The 20,554-nt window shown below is 35.2% G+C and overlaps 1 protein-coding gene across 3 annotated transcripts in view; it reads right to left on the bottom strand.

The window, feature by feature from the left end:
- The window catches only part of LOC149800049 (serine/threonine-protein kinase PAK 2-like), a 96,414-nt gene extending 77,309 nt beyond the window's left edge, over positions 1-19,105 (bottom strand). The window contains exons 1-3 of one of the 3 annotated variants that reach the window (XM_089959590.1): positions 18,960-19,105; positions 12,003-12,113; positions 9,932-10,017 (exon numbers count right to left, since the gene is read on the bottom strand). In XM_089959590.1, coding sequence (XP_089815716.1) covers positions 9,932-10,017; positions 12,003-12,067 — 151 coding nt within the window. In that variant the 5' untranslated portion in view covers positions 12,068-12,113; positions 18,960-19,105. The remainder of the gene's footprint in view (positions 1-9,931; positions 10,018-12,002; positions 12,114-18,959) is intronic. The other 2 variants (XM_089959589.1, XM_089959591.1) reach the window with 2 other exon arrangements.
- Positions 19,106-20,554: the final 1,449 nt, after the last annotated feature.

The raw sequence follows: 20,554 nt of genomic DNA, 5'->3' as shown, positions 1-20,554 counted from the left end.
TTGTATCTTATGCTGACCAAGTTCATGAACTTAATTCAGAAATCACTGAGACAAGTAAACAACTTTTTATTTTTATCCTCCTCTTTTTTTTATCCTCCTCTAATTCGAAAGTTCAAACACCGGAATATTATTGACTGTGGACTAAAAAAAAGAACTGTAGACAATACAACACCATACTGACTACAGTATATGTCATTGCCTTCCATTTTGAATTCTTTGCCTGGAGTCACACTTTAATTAATTAGAACATTTCATTATTAGGACTTCTAAAATTTAATTCTTAGATTATTTTTGGATTTGATTCTTACAACTGTAAGTTCTTATTTTTTATAGTGTTTTTTCCAGGGAAATAAATTATTTGTTAAATTTTCCAAAGCTTGTTGTTTTCACTGTTTCTCTTGTTACTGTTTATTTGAGCCTAAAGAAGAAACATACATAATTGGGCGCTCATCCTTAGATTTATGAATTTTGGCTATAATATTTCAGAAAACACCATCGTTTGAAATTTGAATTCCACATGTTTTTGAAATCTTTAGTGAAATCGGCACATTTTTTTCTAAAATGTCATCAAAAGAGAAAACCTTTCTTTCAAGTTGTACCCAGGACCAATTAGACCTTTTCAAAAAAGATGAATTAATTCAACTTGCCAGAAAATACTGCGGTCCAGTATTTGGTAGAAAAGAATGTTTTGGATAAAAGTGCATTGGTCTCGATGAGTAAGTCTATACCAGACATAAAAGTAAAGGAATTAGAATTAAAACACAAGATGGAATTGGAGTTAAGGAAGCTGGAACTTCAGAAAGAAGAAACAGAGAAAGAAAGACAAATGCAGTTACAATATGAGAAAGAGGAGAGACAGGAATGAGAAATAAAAACAAATGCATTTACAAGCGGAAGAAAAAGAAAAAGAAAGACAAATACAGTTACAAGAAAAACAAACGCAGTTACAGTTTGAGAAAGAGGAGAGATAGACATATGCAGATGCAAAGTGAGAAGGAAGAGAGGGAATATCAATATAGAATAAAAGAAATGGAGTTGGCAAGTGAGAAGCACATTCCCACTTCAAATACAAATTTAAGTTTTGATATCACAAAGAATATTAGATTATTGCCCCCTTTCAGAGAAAGAAAAGCAGACAAATATTTTACTCGTTTTGAAAAAGTTGCTGAAAATTTGAAATGGCCATGGGAACACTGGACTCAGTTATTACAATGTATACTCACTGGTAAGGCTAGTGATATATACAACTCACTGTCACTTCAACAAAGTGATGAATAGGATACGGTTAAAGAATGCATCTTAAGGGATTATGAGTAAGTTCCTGAAGCTTATCAGCAAAAGTTCAGAAACTATAAAAAAAAGAAGCTGGACAAACTCATGTTGAATTTGCTAGAGAAAAAGAGCAGTTATTTTATAGATGGTGCATAGCCAAGAAAGTTGAACAAGATTATGAAAGTCTCAAACAACTTACATTACTTGAAGAGTTCAAGAACTGTATCCATAGTGACATTAAGACTTATCTTGACGAGCATCAGATTGAAACCTTGGAAAATGCTGTTCGTACTGCTGATAACTATTCTTTAACTCATTAAGTTCCTTTTGTAAAAAAAGACTTCTACTCAACAGTCTTTTGGCAGAAAAGTATTTCAGCCTAATACAAGCCCATCTAAATCTCAAACTGACACAGCTTTTATAAATCAAGCTTCAGATAAGCTTTACCAAAGATCGTTGTCTCTTCCTACGTGTACCTATTGTAAGAGAAAAGGACACGTTATTTCTGATTGCTGCAAATTGAAAAAATATGCATCTGAATCAAGACAGACCTATTCCAAATGCTCATATTTCTAAGAGGTCATGGTCACAGTCATGTATTGAAGGCAATACATTTGTTGGGTCTAATAAACCCCAGTCTGATTTTATTATGGAGAATTATGAACCATTCATATCGAAGGGTTCTATATTACTCTTGGGTGATTCAGCCAATCCTATCCCTATTAAAAATTTAAGGGACACAAGAGCTTCTCAAAGTCTTTTTTTTTGGTCAGGAATTTTGCCTTTTTCTGAGAAGTATTCTTCTAATGAGAGTGTTCCTCTCCATTGTGTAAATTTGTCATCAGACTTAGCTGAAGAACCCGTGATGGCACAGTGTCTGTTTTACCTGTCAAGGGCATTCATTTATTACTAGGCAACAACCTAGCTGGAGACAAGGTTGTGGTTAATCCACTTGTAACTGACAAGCCTTTCTTGGATCAGAAAGTTGATCCAATTGAAAATGAATTCACTGGTTTATTCCCATCTGGTGCAGTCACCAGAGCTGTGGCAGAGAAAACTGTTGAGAATGATGTAGATAAGGAATGTATTCCTTTAGCTAACACACGTGTTGGTCAGGTTTTTGATGATGTCACTTTCACTCCTTGTCTGGATCAATCAGAAGGTATTGATCACAGTGATCCTTTTTTAAGGACTCCTTCTCTTTATTCTAATCAGGGTGACAAACGATATCACTTGTCGTTGAACAGGAAAAAGATCCAGAGATCTCCTGTTTGTTTCAAAGGGACATTAGTGAAACTGAAGCCAATGAAGTTCCTGTCTGCTGGTGATGAGTGGTAAGTGAACTCTCAAATTCTAGTTCTGAAACCTTACAGGCAGGAAGTACTTAGTCTGGCCCATGAAACTCCTTTGGATGGTCATTTGGGGATTAATAAGACTTATCACAAGATCTTGACTCATTTCTATTGGCCAAAAATCAAAAGTGATGTTGGTAAATACTGTAGATCTTGTCATTCTTGTCAAATGATAGGAATACCAAATCAGAAGATACCTAAGGCTCATCTACAACCTATTTATGCCTTTGACAACCATTTAGTAGAATTATGGTTGATTGTGTTGGTCCCTCACCTAAGACCAAGTCAGGTAACCAATACTTGCTGACCATTATGTGTGCGTCAACAAGGTTTCCAGAGGCAATTCATTTGAGGAATATTAAATCTAAAACAACATTAAAAGCTTTGATAAAGAATTTTTTAAACTTAATTTGGTCTTCCCAAATCTGTCCATTCTGATCAAGGCTCAAATTTCATGTATGGAATTTTCCTGCAAGTTATGTACAAATTAGGCATCAAACAATTCAAATCTGCCTATCAGCCTGAGAGCCAAGGGGCATTAGAAAGATTTCATCAGACTTTGAAAAATATGATTTGGTCATATTGTTTTGATATGGGTAAGTAGTGGGATGATGGCATTCATTTACAATTGTTTGCTGTTTGGGAACCAGTTAAGAATCTTTAGGCTTCAGTCCCTCTGAACTGGTTTTTGGACAAACTATGCATGGACCATTGAAGCTGTTGAAAGAGAAACTTCTTGTTAATGAAGATACTGAAATTAATTTTCTTGATTATGTTTCCAATTTTAAGTATAAGTTTCAAAGGCTTGTGAGGTCTGAATCCTTTTCAATCAAAAATGAAGTCAAGATATGATAAAAACTCAAAGGAAAGAGGTTTTCTGCCTGGCAATAAAGTCCTGGCTCTCTTGCCCATACCACAAAATCCTCTTCACGCCAAGTATTTTGGTCCCTATACAGATGACATTAAAATAAATTACTTAAATTACATCATAAATACTCCTGTGAGGCGAAAAAAACCCAAAATCAACTCTGCTATGTAAACTTGCTAAAGGAATATATTGAAAGAGATAGCCAGGATAAACATGCAATTAATTTAGTTGTACCTGTCCCACTCAGTGAAGACTTAAGTGAATGAATATCAACGGATTCTACTGATATTGCAGTGACAAATATTCGGATCAGAAATTATGAAAGATCTGGATCAGAAACTTTCACATTTGCAAGTGTGAGAAAGAAATGAACGTAAACAGTTATTATTTGAATATGAGCACTTATTTCCAGATGTTCCTACAAGAACGAACAAAATTTTCCATGATCTTGAAATTGCAAATTCCAAACCTGTGAAACAACACCTATATAGGATGAACCCTCTCAAACAGGAATACTTGAAAAATGAAATTCAGTATTTGCTGGAGGATGATTTAATACAGCCCAGTAAAAGTGACTGGAGTTCACCATGCATACTTGTTCCAAAACCTGATAAAACTTCTGTATGTCCACTGACTATAGGAAGGTGAATAGTGAAACAAAAACAGATTAATTTTCATTAACAAGAATCGATTACTGTATTGATAAGATTGGAAATGCCAATTATGTCACCAAATTTGACTGAAAGGATTCTGGCAAATTCCACTAACATAAGGAGCAAAGGAAATTCTGACACTCATGACACCAGATGGACTTGATCAATATAATGTAATGCCGTCTGGGATGAAAGGGTCACCAGGTACTTTTCAAAGTCTTATGAATATGATTACTTCTGGTCTAGACAATTGTGATGCTTACACCAATGATGTCATCATCTACAATGATACCTGGAAAGAACATCTAGCAACAATTCAGAAATTCTTTGACAGACTCATAGATGCAAGTTTAACAATTAATTTATCCAAAAGTGAGTTTGGCTGTGCTAGTGTAACTTTTCTTGGATATATCGTGGGACATGGAAAAGTTAAACCTATAGAAACTATGGTCAAGGCTATCTCTGAATTCCCCGTGCCTCTAAATAAAATGCAACTGATGTGATTTTTTGGAATGGCTAGATACTATCGGAAATATTGTTTCAATTTTTCTATAACTGCTGAACCTCTGACAAATTTATTGAGTAAAAAAAACAAGTTCCTTTGGACTGAAAAATGTCAGGAGGCTTTTGACAAGTTAAAAGCCATACTTAAAAGTGTGCCAGTTCTTACAGCTACAAATTTCAGCCAATCATTTAAACTGTCTGTTAATACAAGTGATGTTGGGGTTGGAGCAGTTTGCATTCAAGATGAAAATGGTATTGATCATCCAGTGTGTTAGTTTTCTAAGAAATTATTCAACAATCAAGAAGGAATGTTTGATACTGGCATTACAACATTTTGAAGTTTACACTAGTTCAGCTCCTTATATTATTGTGTTTAGTGACCACAACCCCTTGCTTTCATCAGCAAGATGAAGAAGAAGAAAAATGAAATAAAGCTGGTCATCTTGACCACCAGAGTAATAACTTGCTTGCGATTCTTTAAGCCTGATGTGCACATTTTTGGCAGGAATATTAAAACATAACTGCACAAAATAAATGATCAATGAACTGTCACAAAGCAGACCAAAATTCAAGAGGATACTTTACTTAAACTTACTGAATGGCAAAAAGGTGGGTGCATGCGTGAAGTCATTAACTAAAAAAAAAGGAGCTGACGTGAGAAAAGGCAATGTAAAACTTCATTTTCTTTGTCTATTTGGGTAAAATTAGATGATTATTTCAGAAGAATAACAGACACAGGAAGACAATGGCATACCATATTTGTTTTGGACCACTCTGGTGGCCTAGTGGTTAGAACATCTGACTAGGATGCGGGAGGTTGTGGGTTCAATCCCTGGCCGAGCCATACCAAAGACTTATAAAAATGGTACAAACAGCTGCCTTCCTAGGTGTTCAGCATTAAGAGGACTGGTTGGCCTGGTGTCAGGATAATGTGACTGGGTGGGAAATCATGCCACATGTCTGCAGCATGATGCCCCAATGCCAGACATCACTATCAATTGCCAATGATATGACTGAATTTTATTTGAAGCTATGTTAAAAATCCAAGTCACACACACACATATTTGTTTTCAATCCATGTTGTCATTAAAATATTATGGAGTAGAAAGAATGGTCCAGATGGACATTATGTAGAACCATTATTAAACTTCACCAGTTATGACCATGACCTTTGATCTGTGGGGCTAAACTGTGGTGCATGACACACTCTCCATGATAAATATCTTGGTAAAGTTTCATTGAGCATCTCCAATGGGTAACAAATTACAGCAGAAAGACAAGAAAACAAACAAGAGAGTTACACTTTACCTTGGTAAGACCATTACCTTTTAGTCAGCTGGTGTGAATACATATATATATATATGTGACACAAGCCATGATGTATATCTGGATAATATCAGGTCAAGATGAATATCTGGTTAATGTTAAGCCATGATGGATATCTGGATAATATCAAGCTATGATGGATATCTGGATAATGTCAAGCCATCATGGATATCTGGATAATGATAAGCCATGATGGATATCTGGATAATATCAAGCCATGATGGATATCTGGATAATATCAAGCCATGATGGATATCTGGATAATGTCAACATAGCTGCCAACCTTCCAGGCTCACAATTAGTGAAAATAGGGATAAAAAGTCGTGAATTTGGACACGAATTCGTGAATAATACCATGACAATAACTCCGTTCACTCTTACTACTCCGACCGTCAATACTACACTATATAAAGTTCGCAAAATAAAAATAAAACACTACATATATGCAGAAATATTTATTTATCAAGACATGATACTGTGGCAGACTTGAACTTCCTCAACTGCTTCATCGTAAATTTGTTTTCTAAACAGTTCCGACTTCTTGCCTGCTGGTTGATCTTGGGGACTAAAATTGCTGACAAATTTTCTGCAGCTACGGAGGCCTTAAAGTCTGTCTTATTTTTCCTCACTAAAGAAAATACTCTTTCGCTGTTACCGTTGCTGTGAGGAATGCACAGGAGCTGCAGCATTTTTGGTTCTTCCACAGGAAAATTTGGAAGCGATTTTTGAGTCCGGGAACATATGTCAGAACAAATGTTTAGCATGGTCTCCAGCTGATAAAGGTAGATTGTGTTTGACACAAGAAAACTCACAAATAATGCTTAAGCGTTGGTAGCCTGCAGGTCTTCCACCAATGGTTTAAAATATTCCAGAGCTGAAATCTGCGAATTCTTAATTTTCCCAACTTCTACGTGTTTTTTGCAACCGACATTCTTCCTTACATCGTCTCTGCGATGGCACACTGAGTGCAAAAAGCATGAATGAATATCAATGTTTAATGGCAGAATGCACGGCCAATTTTTGATATATTCCAAATTAAACTTCACTTTTTGAGTAATACATTTATTTTTCCTTGGCGGTGAAGACATTTTCAAAATCGTACATGCGATGCTGAACGGTAACTCGAATCAGTGTTTTGACGCATGCGCGGAGCAAATTTCCGGTTAGGCCCCAGTTTCTCTCAAAAGCATTTCTAAAACTACTCTTATACATATAGATTAAAATAGGCTAAAATGCTTGCCACTGGGCCAACTGTACTAATCGGCTGTAGATCTACTAATATCGTGACCAGCGGTACCGGACCATTTCGGCAACTGTGAATATCATGACTAGCGCTTAACGGGAAATCGGTTATTTTATTAAAGATTTAAAATAATTGAGGATCGGAAAATTTGTGAATTTTTGCCTTACGGCGTGAATTCGTGAATCACTGAAAAAGTCGTGAAATTCACACCAAATTCGTGAGGGTTGGCAGCTATGTGTCAAGCTATCATGGATATCTGGATAATATCAAGCTATGATGGATATCTGGATAATGTTAAGCCATGATGGATATCTGGATAATATCAAGCCATGATGGATATCTGGATAATGTCAAGCCAAGATGGATATCTGGATAATATCAAGCCATGATGGATATCTGGATAATATCAAGCCATGATGGATATCTGGATAATGTCAAGCTATGATGGATATCTGGATAATGTCAAGCCATGATGGATATCTGGATAATGTTAAGCCATGATGGATATCTGGATAATATCAAGCCATGATGGATATCTGGATAATATCAAGCCATGATGGATATCTGGATAATATCAAGCCAAGATGGATATCTGGATAATGTTAAGCCATGATGGATATCTGGATAATGTCAAGCCATGATGGATATCTGGATAATATCAAGCCAAGATGGATATCTGGATAATGTCAAGCCATCATGGATATCTGGATAATGTCAAGCCATGATGGATATCTGAATAATATCAAGCCAAGATGGATATTTGGATAATATCAAGCCAAGATGGATATTTGGATAATTTCAAGCCAAGATGGATATTTGGATAATGTCAAGCCATGATGGATATCTGAATAATATCAAGCCAAGATGGATATTTGGATAATATCAAGCCAAGATGGATATTTGGATAATATCAAGCCAAGATGGATATTTGGATAATGTCAAGCCAAGATGGATATCTAGATAATATCAAGCCAAGATGGATACTGAATCATACAGTTACTGCCAAACAAAGCAAAGATGTCTCCAAGCAATGACCTAGAACTAGAAGAAAATGGCTGCAGTATGCAACATGCTAACAAGATATATATATATATATATATATATATATATATATATATATATATATATATATATATATATAGACACACACACACACATGCAGTTTAATCAGTGGATTAAAATTGCATCCTGGTCATGAAATCATATACCAAAGTTACATTTTCCCTTGCTGTGATGTCGACATTAAGATAAGAGTCCTGAATTTGATAAACAACATACCACCTAGTTATGATGTATGACCTAGTAAAAATCCCTGAAAATAGTTTTGAATACACAACATGATACAGGTCACGGAGTTACAGTTTCCCTTGCTGTAATCTTGACCAGTGTTTCCTAAAATGGTGCAGGACCGAGAGTGAAAAACTTGATGTCAGAACTGGTGGCTCACACTGAGCAAATAAAAATCCCATAAAAAACCTTTGGCATCAAACTGCAGGCCAAAGTAAAAATTTGGAGTTCTCTGATGCACAAGTGAGTCTAAAGAGAAACAATGCTTGACCTTTGAGGTCAGGACTTGACTATGATGTGCAATACACTATCTAGTCACAGTACGTATCTGGAATGTTCCATTCAAATCTTTCCCAGGCATTTAAAATTATCAACTAGGCAAGCAAAAACTCTGGGATGGATAAATTGTGCCACCACATACAACAAAGACCCAAGACTAGCTAGGTATGGTTTTGTGGGTTTGACACCATTTTTTCACCACATGAAAGGCTATACACAGCAGCCAGTATATCTGGAGGAAGAACATGGGAAAACCTCGAAAAGAACCTGGTTACTGGCAAGCTTTCTTCTCAAATGCCCATACTGGCTGAGACGAGAATCAAACTCAAGTGGACATAGGTGAGACATGAGTGATCTGCAAAGAACTCATCCCCCCTGCCCGCCCTCTGTCTGGGATATAAAATTGTGGACTCAGTGTCATCTCATGACCATGCAAGATTGCATCAAATCTATAGTGTATAGATGAATAAATGCACATAATCTGAATGCAATCCAAGAACACCAGATTTTTATCTAAAAAGACATCATAAAGTACAGTTAAGAGGGTTAAAGCAACTTTGTCCAAACTTTCTTGGAACACCCAGATCTGTTGTAGCATAACGCACCAGCGGATCGGAGTGTATGTAATTTGGTAGGAGTAATCATTAGAACAATAGATCAGTGTCCAACTTAGCTCACATAATTTACAACCCTTACCTCTAACCATCCTTTCCAAGTGACCTTTCTTTGGTTTAGAAATTAGGATTTCCCTCAATTTGGAGCCAGAAATGCCAACTTTATCTTTTTTAAAATACTATATTTAGGAACACAATGTAACTTTCACTCTTATTTCCCAATGAAACAACAGGTAACATCAATAACAAAATTTGAATAAGACAATCTAAATAATATTACCATATATACTCAATTATAAGTTGAGTCATACTGCAAACAACAAAGAGCCTGATCTGCCTTAGCATGATGTGCCTACAGATTAGGGTCTATGTTGTTTGATCTGCTGATTACTTCTAACAACTGTACAGACCCAGACAATAAAAATAACGACAAATTGCAACAAATTTTCTATTGCAAATAGGACTGTACTGGTCATTGATACAGCTCAGACAGCCATCTCTCCAACTGATTTATTTCTAAAGTGTCTACTTACTTTTTTGTGGTTTGATTTTGCGTTTTTCATCTCTGCTGTCTGGTTCTTTTGGCAGTGGTTTATTTTCCTGTGTAACACTGACATCCCTATAAAAGAGAAAAAAAATATTTCCAAATTACTTTTCCGAATGGTGAGGTACAAGTAAGTGATCCACGGGAGTCAAGTAAAAACCATATGCTAACTGTACCATAAACCTGTACACCAACTAACTTCAACTACTCAGGTGGTGGTACTCAGTTATTCAATAGCTAGAATGAATTGGAAAACAAAAGGTATTCCACAGTTCAACATTGCAAACCCTTACACTTGTTATTACATATCTTCCCCTCCACAAGGACTATACAGACCACAACCCATGATCCCATGAACCCTGACCCTTGGGTCATAACCAAAATCTATTATATGTATTGTGCATCACCCTGCTCAAACTGTATGTCTTGAGTTTGTTAAAAATATACAACATGTCACTATAACTGACATCATTTGTGTAGCAGACTATTGAACCCATCCCCACCACAGAAAGAGGATCAAAAGCTATACCCCTTTTGCAGATGGATACCCTATGGACAACTTATTTATAGTTGCCACCCAATAGTTTTGACAGAGATTGAGTTATAGATGGCAGATGGAGGGTATCACTAAAGAGTGACAATAACCAGAGAAACATCCAACAATGGATAGTGAATTACTAATTATTCCATGAACCACACATAGTGGAAAGACAATTATTTTTTTACATACAAGGTTTAAAATATTTAGACACAAGTAATCAAACATTATTATCACAGTGAAAAATCTCTTGCCCTGCCGAGAAGGACATGATACAATATTTCTTGGGCAAGTCAAATTTATACTTGGAAACAAATTCTGAATTGAGCGTGCATGAAATGATTTTAATATATTGTCTAATTTCCTGAAAATCTCAATTCCAGGCAAGTAAAAAAGTATGAGACTTTTCCAGTTTTGCATGGGGAGTGAATTAGTTTTTAAATTACCCTAAAACATTATAGTCTCAAGGTGGGTACACTGGGTTCACAATTAACAACTTATAATTTAATATAAATGTTTAATATAAATTAACAACAGCAACTCAGCATGTTTCTAAATTACTAGCCTAAAGAAAACTTACCATATATACTGTCTTCTAAATCGAGTCCAATGGCAAACAATATTAACCCTGATCTTCAATTAAATAATATTCAGGTTGATCAGGTTCTACTGATTACTCTTAACAAATTGCAGAGACCCAGACCTGACAGCACATCATAATAGCAGATCTGCATATTCTGTCTGAAGTTGGACTTACAAGTGAGTACAAATGGTGCCGTTTCTTTTCCTATATATTGTTTTTAAAGGTTTTCAGAAAGAGTGTGCGAGAGTGAGTGCTTAAATATATATACATAAAATATATACTCTCATCAGTAATATACATGACCAACCAACAGTACAGCCTGATACAGAATTATTAATCTACCAATCTATTAAGGAAAGACTTTATATCTCAAGGAATATAATCTTCAATTACGTTTAAAACTAAATTAATGCGACAAACCTGAGAGGCTACTCACATTTGTAATTTCAACAACGGGTCTAGCCACATGCAGCCAATGTGCAGGAAGAAGAAGAAGAAGAAAAAATTCTCTTTGACGCCATTAAAAGTTTCACTGAAGCCATTATATCTCAGGACTCCGAAGGAAATTATGTCACAAATCTTAAGACTTCAAAATTGGAAATACAGTTTTTGATATTCTACAATTATAGCTTTTGGAAAAAGCTTATTCTCTTTAAATTTTTAAAAATTCCAACAGCTCAAGCTTCTGGCACTTCCAGAACTAATATGGGGAAGATGTCACCTTGATTTTTGGGAGGTTTTTCGGTAACTCACACCCTCACCTATAGTGTGGTCTACACCGTTGTGCACAAGTTAGCAAAAATATTGGTCTTAATTGGGAGGTAGTCTCCTTCTGGAATATATTTATTCTTATGGTGACTAGGACAAAAAGCAAACAGGGTTGCTATTAGAGGGTATCTTTCTTAATGGCAACAATAAGTTTTGTCACATATAACTTACAGCCTGTTGCTGGTAAGCCTGACTGGAGGTGCTGGGGGTTTATCTGAGTCCTCAAAATCTGACATGGTGTTGCTTCAGTCCCAATTGTATCAACAGGCTTTCTCAATGTCCCTGCAAGAAACAAAACGTTATAAAATTCAATATGCAACTGAGATAATATGGATTAGGTCACACTCAAAAGTGACAACAGTTATCAGAGGAAATACGCATCAGGGGAGAAAATATACATCAGGGGAGATAATATGCATCAGGGGAAACTGTATTTCAGTGGAGACAATAATTATAATCCACTTCCCATTATGTACCAACAAAATGTTTAGTTTTAAATTGGAAATATATATATATATATATATATATATATATATATATATATATATATATATATATAGTGTGTATGTTTCCCTTTACCATCATTTGCGCTTCAGAGACCCCCAAATGTTTAATTTGACCCCCAGTTTTGATACCAGTTTGTTTTTTTACTCAGTCTGACCTCCAGTCTTGCACCCCTAGGTGATACACTGTATATATATATATATATATATATATATATATATATATATATATACACACACACACAACAGCCATAAGATCATATGATGCAGAAAAATTCACCAGTTTTTTTTCAATCAACACCTGTGTAAAACAAATGTTTGCCATGGACTACAATACATCATCTAACCTGTGAAATTAAACAAGACTTTGGGATCACTCCCTCAATGATTTTTAAAGTGCCTCCTTATATTAACTTTGTTGCTTTCATTTAGTGTGTAATTTGGATTTTTTAAACTAGCTTTAACAATTTTTCAGTCATATCGCTACTATGTCTGCTGTGTGGCAATTTATAGTGATGTTGGGCACTGGGGCATCATGCCGCAGATATGTAGCATGATGTCCCACCCAGTCACATTATCCTGACACCAGGCCGACCAGTTCTAATACTAACCTCTTGATGCTGAGCCCCAAGCTAGACAGCTGTTAGTACCATTTTTGTAAGTTTTTGGTATAACTCAGCTGAGGATCAAACCCATGACCTGCCGCATCCAAGGTGGACGCTCCAAACTACTTGGCCACCGGAGCGGTCTGCTTTCATTTAGCCGCTCATGTATGAGGTAGAGCATCACCCTAAATATACTATCACATAACTGGCTGACAGACATGGATCTATAATGTCTGCAGTTGGATAACCATTCAACAGAGATCAATACAGTACAACAGAACTTGTTATATTGCTGCTCTAGGATTTTACTTCAATACAACACAACCCATCAACGACAGCAAAGTTTTCTTACCCACATTAAAATACCTTGTAATGAAATCAATGTTGGGATATGGCATGAATATGAACATGAAACAAGCCAAAAAGTGAGCAACACTTGAGAACTTTTTCCTTGAATTTTAAGCTGTACTTTTCTAAGTAAAGGTCAATCTCAACAAGTCATATACATTTCCTGATTGGCTTTAAGGGATGGTGAGACAATAACTTGGGAAACTTATAGCAGACAACTACTTTACAGGCTCAGGAAAAAAATTCCGAAGCACACGAGTATATTCTAACAGTTATTTGTCCCGGTACTAATTATATTCAATACAGATGTCTTCACTACAATGGTTATGGAAGGTTTATAACAAGTTATAGAAATGCAGCTGCATACACAGCCCCATATTTCTTAGTGGTATTTGCATTAATAGTGAACACTTTCTGTTATCTAAAGGTCATAATTTGTCTACATGAATGAGTTATCACACATCTTAGTGAACTAGATATAGAAGAATTATATGAGACAGAGAAATGCAAAACTATGAGATTTGCATCTGGTCAGACATTGTTAAGCTTGCAGTATTTTCGACACAGTGAAGCTTTATTAATATAGTCATGCTAAAGTAATGACACCAGCAAATATTTATATAAGTTTTACAACTCTATGGTCTTAACCTAAGTAACAGAATAAGGTTAAAACTGAGTTTTGTAAAATTCAACATATAATTTATTTCTCTGGAATACAAAGTGAAAATAGAAAAGGAACTTACAGAATTGTAAATTAAATCCCAAACAGTCCTAAAAGTTCTTTCACAAGTCTAAAAGTACAGAGTATTCCTAATGAATAATGAATTCCAGTGGTGGTCTGAATGAATTCCAATCTTGAATGAGCTGATGCACCAGTAACCTTGAGTGTGCTAATGTGCCAACAGTTTTGATTTATCACAATGATATAAAATCCAGAATGTCATTGAATGAATTCACAATAATTCCAAAAAATAGTGATTGGGGCCAGAAGTCAATGAGCACTGTGTAACTCTAATGAATAATTTAAATAAATAAATCCTCTGAACACAACTAAATGACTGAACCACTACAGATGTTAAGATAAGAATGAATAATTCTGATATAAACAACCTTAATATAAAAACCTAACATTGCAACAAGCGGATCAGGATGAGGGTGAAAAGTTCATTGCCAGAACATTCTTAGTAAAATTTTAGTAAAGAACATGACAAGCTTCAGGTAGACCAGGAATTCCCACTGTCCTGAGCTCAAATTCAGTAAACATGTTTATAAAATTTACCTTAAAATTCAGTCAACATTTGTGGAAATGTTTTAGCTATGTAAGTTGTTGTTTACAAGATAACCCGTACAATCTACAATCATGAGTAAAACTTGAAAAGCAACATAGCTGTAACATATGTAATTACTTTTTATAATAAGAAATGTCAGTAACCTGCATTTGAACAAGATTTCCAATCATCTCAATTTCCACCAACTTTATACTCAATGATCCATTCTAGTCAAACCTCCCTTCTAGAAGGCTAAAAACGGGTGCCATAGAAAGGAAGATTACTGATTGGCCAAAAGAACTGGTGCATTTCTAGGTTATTACCCCCAACCTGATTTTGACAAAGTGCCAGTTGTCTCGACATTATCTGCTTTATAAATATATTACAACAGCATGCATTGAGTGAAAGTTGGTGGGAAACAGCTGAGACACTTAAATACTCATTTCAAATTTATGTTTCCAGTAATTTTCTTGTGAAAAAAGTATAAAAAAAGCTAATAGAAATATCTGCTGGCAACTCCCAATAGTGTGAAAATGTAATGCTTATTTGATAATACACTGAAAGATACTAACCTTGTACAATTCGTATTTATTTTTAGTTTTTGTTCTTCATAAGCAATATTTGTGCAAAGGAAAATATCGATTATCAAAAACTGTATGGTCCTGTGATGTCATGTACGTAACCAAAGTATGCATCGCTTATGCTGAATATTATTCACTGACATGAAGATGTATAAATGAATCAGGCGTGGTTTTACTAAAGGGTTTCAACGTCATATCAAACTGAAAATTGGATCCAACAAAACCATAAACAAGTGTGAGAGAGAGAAATTACAACTGCTTCAATGCACCAGCATATGACGGTGAATGGAGCAAAATAGCCATTAGAGTATTACATGCAGGCTAACAATATGTCAATATTTCACGAATAGAATCATTATTAAATAATTAAAGTACTAATAATAATTAATTTTTTTTTATGGTAAATGCAAATGACAATAACTTTGCTGCCATGGGTTACAAAATAAGTCATAAAGACAATTAACGCTGTGTATACTATTGTAAACTGAGACATTAATGCCTGTTTGTATCAACTCTGATAACAAGGTGGCAAAGAATAAAAGCTTGGATGGTGAAAAAGCCTACCTGGAAGGGCACAGAGAGATATAAACCCATTGTTTCAACTTGGGCTATCAAATACAAAGGTTATTTTATTTACAAAGTAAGCCAACCCCAGATTCTTTTAAGTCAGCTGATTTTTTTATTTACAAAGTTTGATCCAAGAAATCCAAATTTGGCTTCTTCTTACCAGTTTTCACAAGAATTTCTAAAACAAACTGAATCAACGGAACAGTTGGCACTCTATTCTGAGTACACATTCTGATTCTGTGAAATGAATTAAAGCCAACTGAATGGGATACACTTATGCGGCATACTAGCAGGAATTTCCACTAAACTGTTATCTGACTCTATGACTGATTGACACAGAGCAAGTATCAATGCAACTCAATGAAAGGGTTGCCACATCAAGCTAAGGGTGTTGTGCTTGCAGATATCTAAGGAAATATTACTATGGAGTTTGCAATACAGTGTACAGCAAAACACAAAATATAATACAAATACAAGTTGTTTGAATTTACATGAAAATGAAGTAATATTTGTATTAATAAATACCCGACGGTAAACGTCTTTGATGCATACTTCACACTGCACCAAGTAAAATTTAATTTAATATTTAAATTATTAGTCTAGATAACTACAGAAAGTATGTGTGAATACCATAATAAGACAGATGAATGCAGTGCATACCAGTCTATATAAGGGGTCTCAAACACATGGCCCACAAAGCCATATCCTGTGGTCCACAAAATGATTTGCATCAAAGTATCATGAGAGATAACAAAGGTGGTGTGACCCTTGGGCTATCAAAAATCCCCTCGTGCAGGGTGCTTTGAGTTTGAGACCCCTGTTCTATATGCATTTATTGATGGGAATTGTGGCAAGACAACATACAAGTGTTTTAATTTCAATAACTTTTTACATACTGCAAACATCTAATTTCCAATACTGCACCTAGATTTATATAGGTTTGATTTTCAAATGTTTGCAGTTAGGAAGAAACGTATGAAAATCACTATAGATCGATTATTTTTAATAAAATTTAACTCTGAGTGAATTTCTTAAACATGAAACTTTAAAATGATTTCATTTTTAAATCCTACACCTCTTACCCATTTTTTTAATCATCATACCAGCTAAGAATTAATTATGACTGAAAAGGTGTCCAAAAACTTACACTAAAAAACAATGATCTGTCTTAAAATATGCACAGAACTACAAAAAATCACTTTAGAAATAAATGTATGGTGTCCATTGTAAAATGTCACTGTAAATGCAAACAGCATTAAGAATGTGAAGATTAACTGTGAAATTGCCATACAATATGTTTATAATATCTACCATTTTAAGTATCAAGCTTACGACAGATAACTGTGAAAAACAAAACAAAACGGTTTCTACTGCAATATGTTATGTACTGACATACAGTAGACAAATTAGGCATAGGTGTTCCATGGCAAGTATTTCGTCCTACATGTAAGACCTTGACGCTGATTGTTTATGTTGAGACCGTCAAGGTCTTATAGCCTAACTAACAGCGCTATGTAGTGTGTTTTGATGTCTACTAACATCGTTACGAAAGTCAAATTTTCTGGAATATTTCATACTTCTTGTTGTTGTAGGGTTGAACGCCATTTTTCAGCACACGATAGGCTATACATTGCGGCCAGTATTAATGGTGGATGAAGAACCCGGGAAAACCAAAGAAAGAACCACCGACCCACGAGAAGCTACTGGCAAGCTTTCTTGCATACCCACATTAACCGATTCTGAGACTCGAACCCATGCTGACAGAGATGAGATGGCAGTGATCTGTAACGGAGAGCGCTTTAGACCACTCGGGGCCCCCTATTTCATACAAGTGACAATTAAAGTAACGACCCTTTTCTACAAAGTCATAATGTTTTAGTCAGACTTTACTTACTTTGATGTCTTTTCTCTAATAAATTCAGATTCTCACAAAAGAAATGGACCTGTTTTCAAATTTCATTGGCCTTCATTTCAGTTGGCTGGATAGCGATGAAAGCCGGGAATGCCGAAATCAAGTTAAGTTAAAATATTAGTCTTAATGAAACGAACACAAATATATTATGCCTATTGGAACTGTGAGAAACGGTTCGTTTCGTTCAAAAAACATATCCCCATCATGTACCTACTTGAATTTCGGCATACCTCGACTACCATTGCACTGCAGAAATTCAAATGTATGTCAATGGAACATGAAAATGCGTTCATTTGCTAGTATCATATTTTCATTCCACCAGGATAAAGACAGCACAGTTAGTATGTTAATTACACATAAATTAGTGGAAAAGTGTCGATAATGGCTGCCAAGTGTGTGAGATTTCCTGAAACTTTGATTACTCACTCCGATGTCAACGACATTGGAACACGCTATACAAGGCTGTTATTTGGATAGTAAGACATAGCACTAAAACAAAAACAACATGTGCTATGTCTTACATTGTTGGACTAGACAAGTCTTAAGTCATGATTTGCTTCGATGCTTTTGTAACTATTTTATTTACATCACTTTGAATAAAAAAAATTAGTAAAGAAATAATAAAACTACTCAATGCAAATTCTGGATGCAACTTTTAAAAAAAACCTGAAATAAACTATTGTTGAAACCAGAAATGGACAGCAAGCAGTATGTTTCCGTGTTTACGTTTATGAGCTTCTGTTTGTGTTGAAACACCAATAATTTAACAGTGTTTGGGTCCCTCAGAGGCAGTCAGGCAGGACATTTTACATCAATGAATAAAATTACTAAGTTTTGTGGATTTTTATATCCTTGACGCTTTTCAGTTTTAAAATCTTTACAAACAAACGGGAGATTGTGCTAATACTACTATGGCAACCGCCTATGTATACATGTGACAATCATTTGTCACCGTTTTAGAGGTCCCTAAAATACACTAAGGTACTTAGCATACTTGCCCTAAATGCACGATTTAGCGAGAGTGTGGCATTTACTGGTAGAAACCGAAATAAAGGTGGAAAGAGACAGAGACAGACGGAGGGGGTTGCACCCGTATTTCTGTATGTCCTCGTATTAATATACATTTACAACGCATACTAAAATAGCATATGGATTCTTTTAATCTGTTAGGAATCATAATAAAACCCTTCCACTGAAAGTGGAAACCCTGATGTAAATAAACGCTGGGTTTTAGACTAGTCCCCCCCCCCCCCACCAATCATTTGGCTAATGATAACAACAGTGAGCGGCTAACTAGGCAAGCTCATTAATAACAGGATCAATCGCTTAAGAGCTTTCATGTACCTACTAATAGTTTAATACTTGCGTCTACGACCGGAGGTTAACACTTGAGTCTGTCGCCGCTGTACATGATTCTCACTGAAATTAGGAAACGTCTTTCGCTGAAGTAGAGATAGTCAATTAATCTCGTAACCGTTTCGCTCAAAGCGCACCTGCGCGAGATGTTACTGCGTGTGTAGGGGATCAACTCAAACTTTGATAAATGTGATTGCAGATCACACTATTGTTTCCAACATTAATGCAAAATTATTCATTATTTTATGAAAGTATCTAGTTTATCTCAATTATTTAAACAAAATTTTATATTTGGGAAGTATATATTTTTATATTAGTAGTTTTATGAAAGATAATTTAACTGATATTAAAAAAGTTTTGAGATGGTCGACCAATGAGTCATGCTTTTCACACGCCCACCATCTTGTACTCTTCAATCCGAACAGTAGTGAGTCATATGTCTAGTCCACATGGATAAATAATATTGAGCAAATTTGCCATTGTCTTATCGTTGATTTCATGTATACAGTGAGTAATCTTTTAGAACCCCCATTATTGTTGCTAGGAAAAAAAAAATCACAACATATTTCTACATGTTCACCAGTAACATTATTCTTGTAAAGTAATATTTATAAACAGAATAGGTCCTCAGTCTATGTCAAATGTATTGATTGTGCTAAAATATGCGTTAGACACTATAATAAAATACCCACGAAATCAGCAGCGTAGATTTAACAAATCAACAGTAAACACTGAAAGGGAAGTCCAATACATATTTTACGTATCAACAGCTTCTTGAACCGTTCACACAAATGAATTCTGTTTTATACCCTTAGACTCGACTGGGTAAAAAGGTAAAGTCGCGTCAAAATTCATATAACATTTACTTGTCAATAAAATAAAAGTGCAGAAAACGTAACTTCTGACTCAGCTGATTAATTTTGAACTCAATTTTTCGATTCTTTGGTCATTTTATAAGAAAAATATAAATGTTTTCTTTTTAAAAAAAAAAAAAAGCACACCATTTTAAAGTGCTTTCCATAAATACATTTTTAAAAAAAGAACATAAACAACATGACCCATGTCGGTCACTGGTTATTAAAATTTTCGTGAGCGTCGGTAGATGCAAAATGGCCTTCCGAGACAGTTTTATTTATTTATTTATTTATTTATTTATTTATTTATTTATATTTATTTATTTATTTATTTATTTATTTTCACGCTTTCGGGCTATTCTTTTCGAGACAATAAAACGTAATTGTTGACGTTGTACGTAGTGTTCAGAGCCGCTGGATTTAATATGCTTTAGCTCAGGCACTTTATGCTCTAAAATCCGTTTTAGAGACTCAGATAAACATGTTAATGGATTGGAGCTTGATGGCATTTTCGCGGTGAATATGCTTTTGGGAGACAACGATTCAACAGTACTTTCTAACGATTTCATCAGAAAAACAAGGGACATCATCCTGTCTCATAATGGCCTTAAGCATAGGTATTGATTCCATTGTTCCTGATTTTCTCGTGGGTCGATGGTTCTTTTGGGGGTTTTCCGGGTTCTTCCTCCAACATTAATACTGGCCGCCATGTACAGCCTATCGTGTGCT

This window comes from Sinohyriopsis cumingii, chromosome 5 (genome assembly GCF_028554795.1).
Source record: "Sinohyriopsis cumingii isolate HCF-2022 chromosome 5, ASM2855479v2, whole genome shotgun sequence".
Lineage (NCBI taxonomy): Eukaryota > Metazoa > Mollusca > Bivalvia > Unionida > Unionidae > Sinohyriopsis > Sinohyriopsis cumingii.
This window is presented reverse-complemented; position numbering and strand designations above follow the sequence as displayed.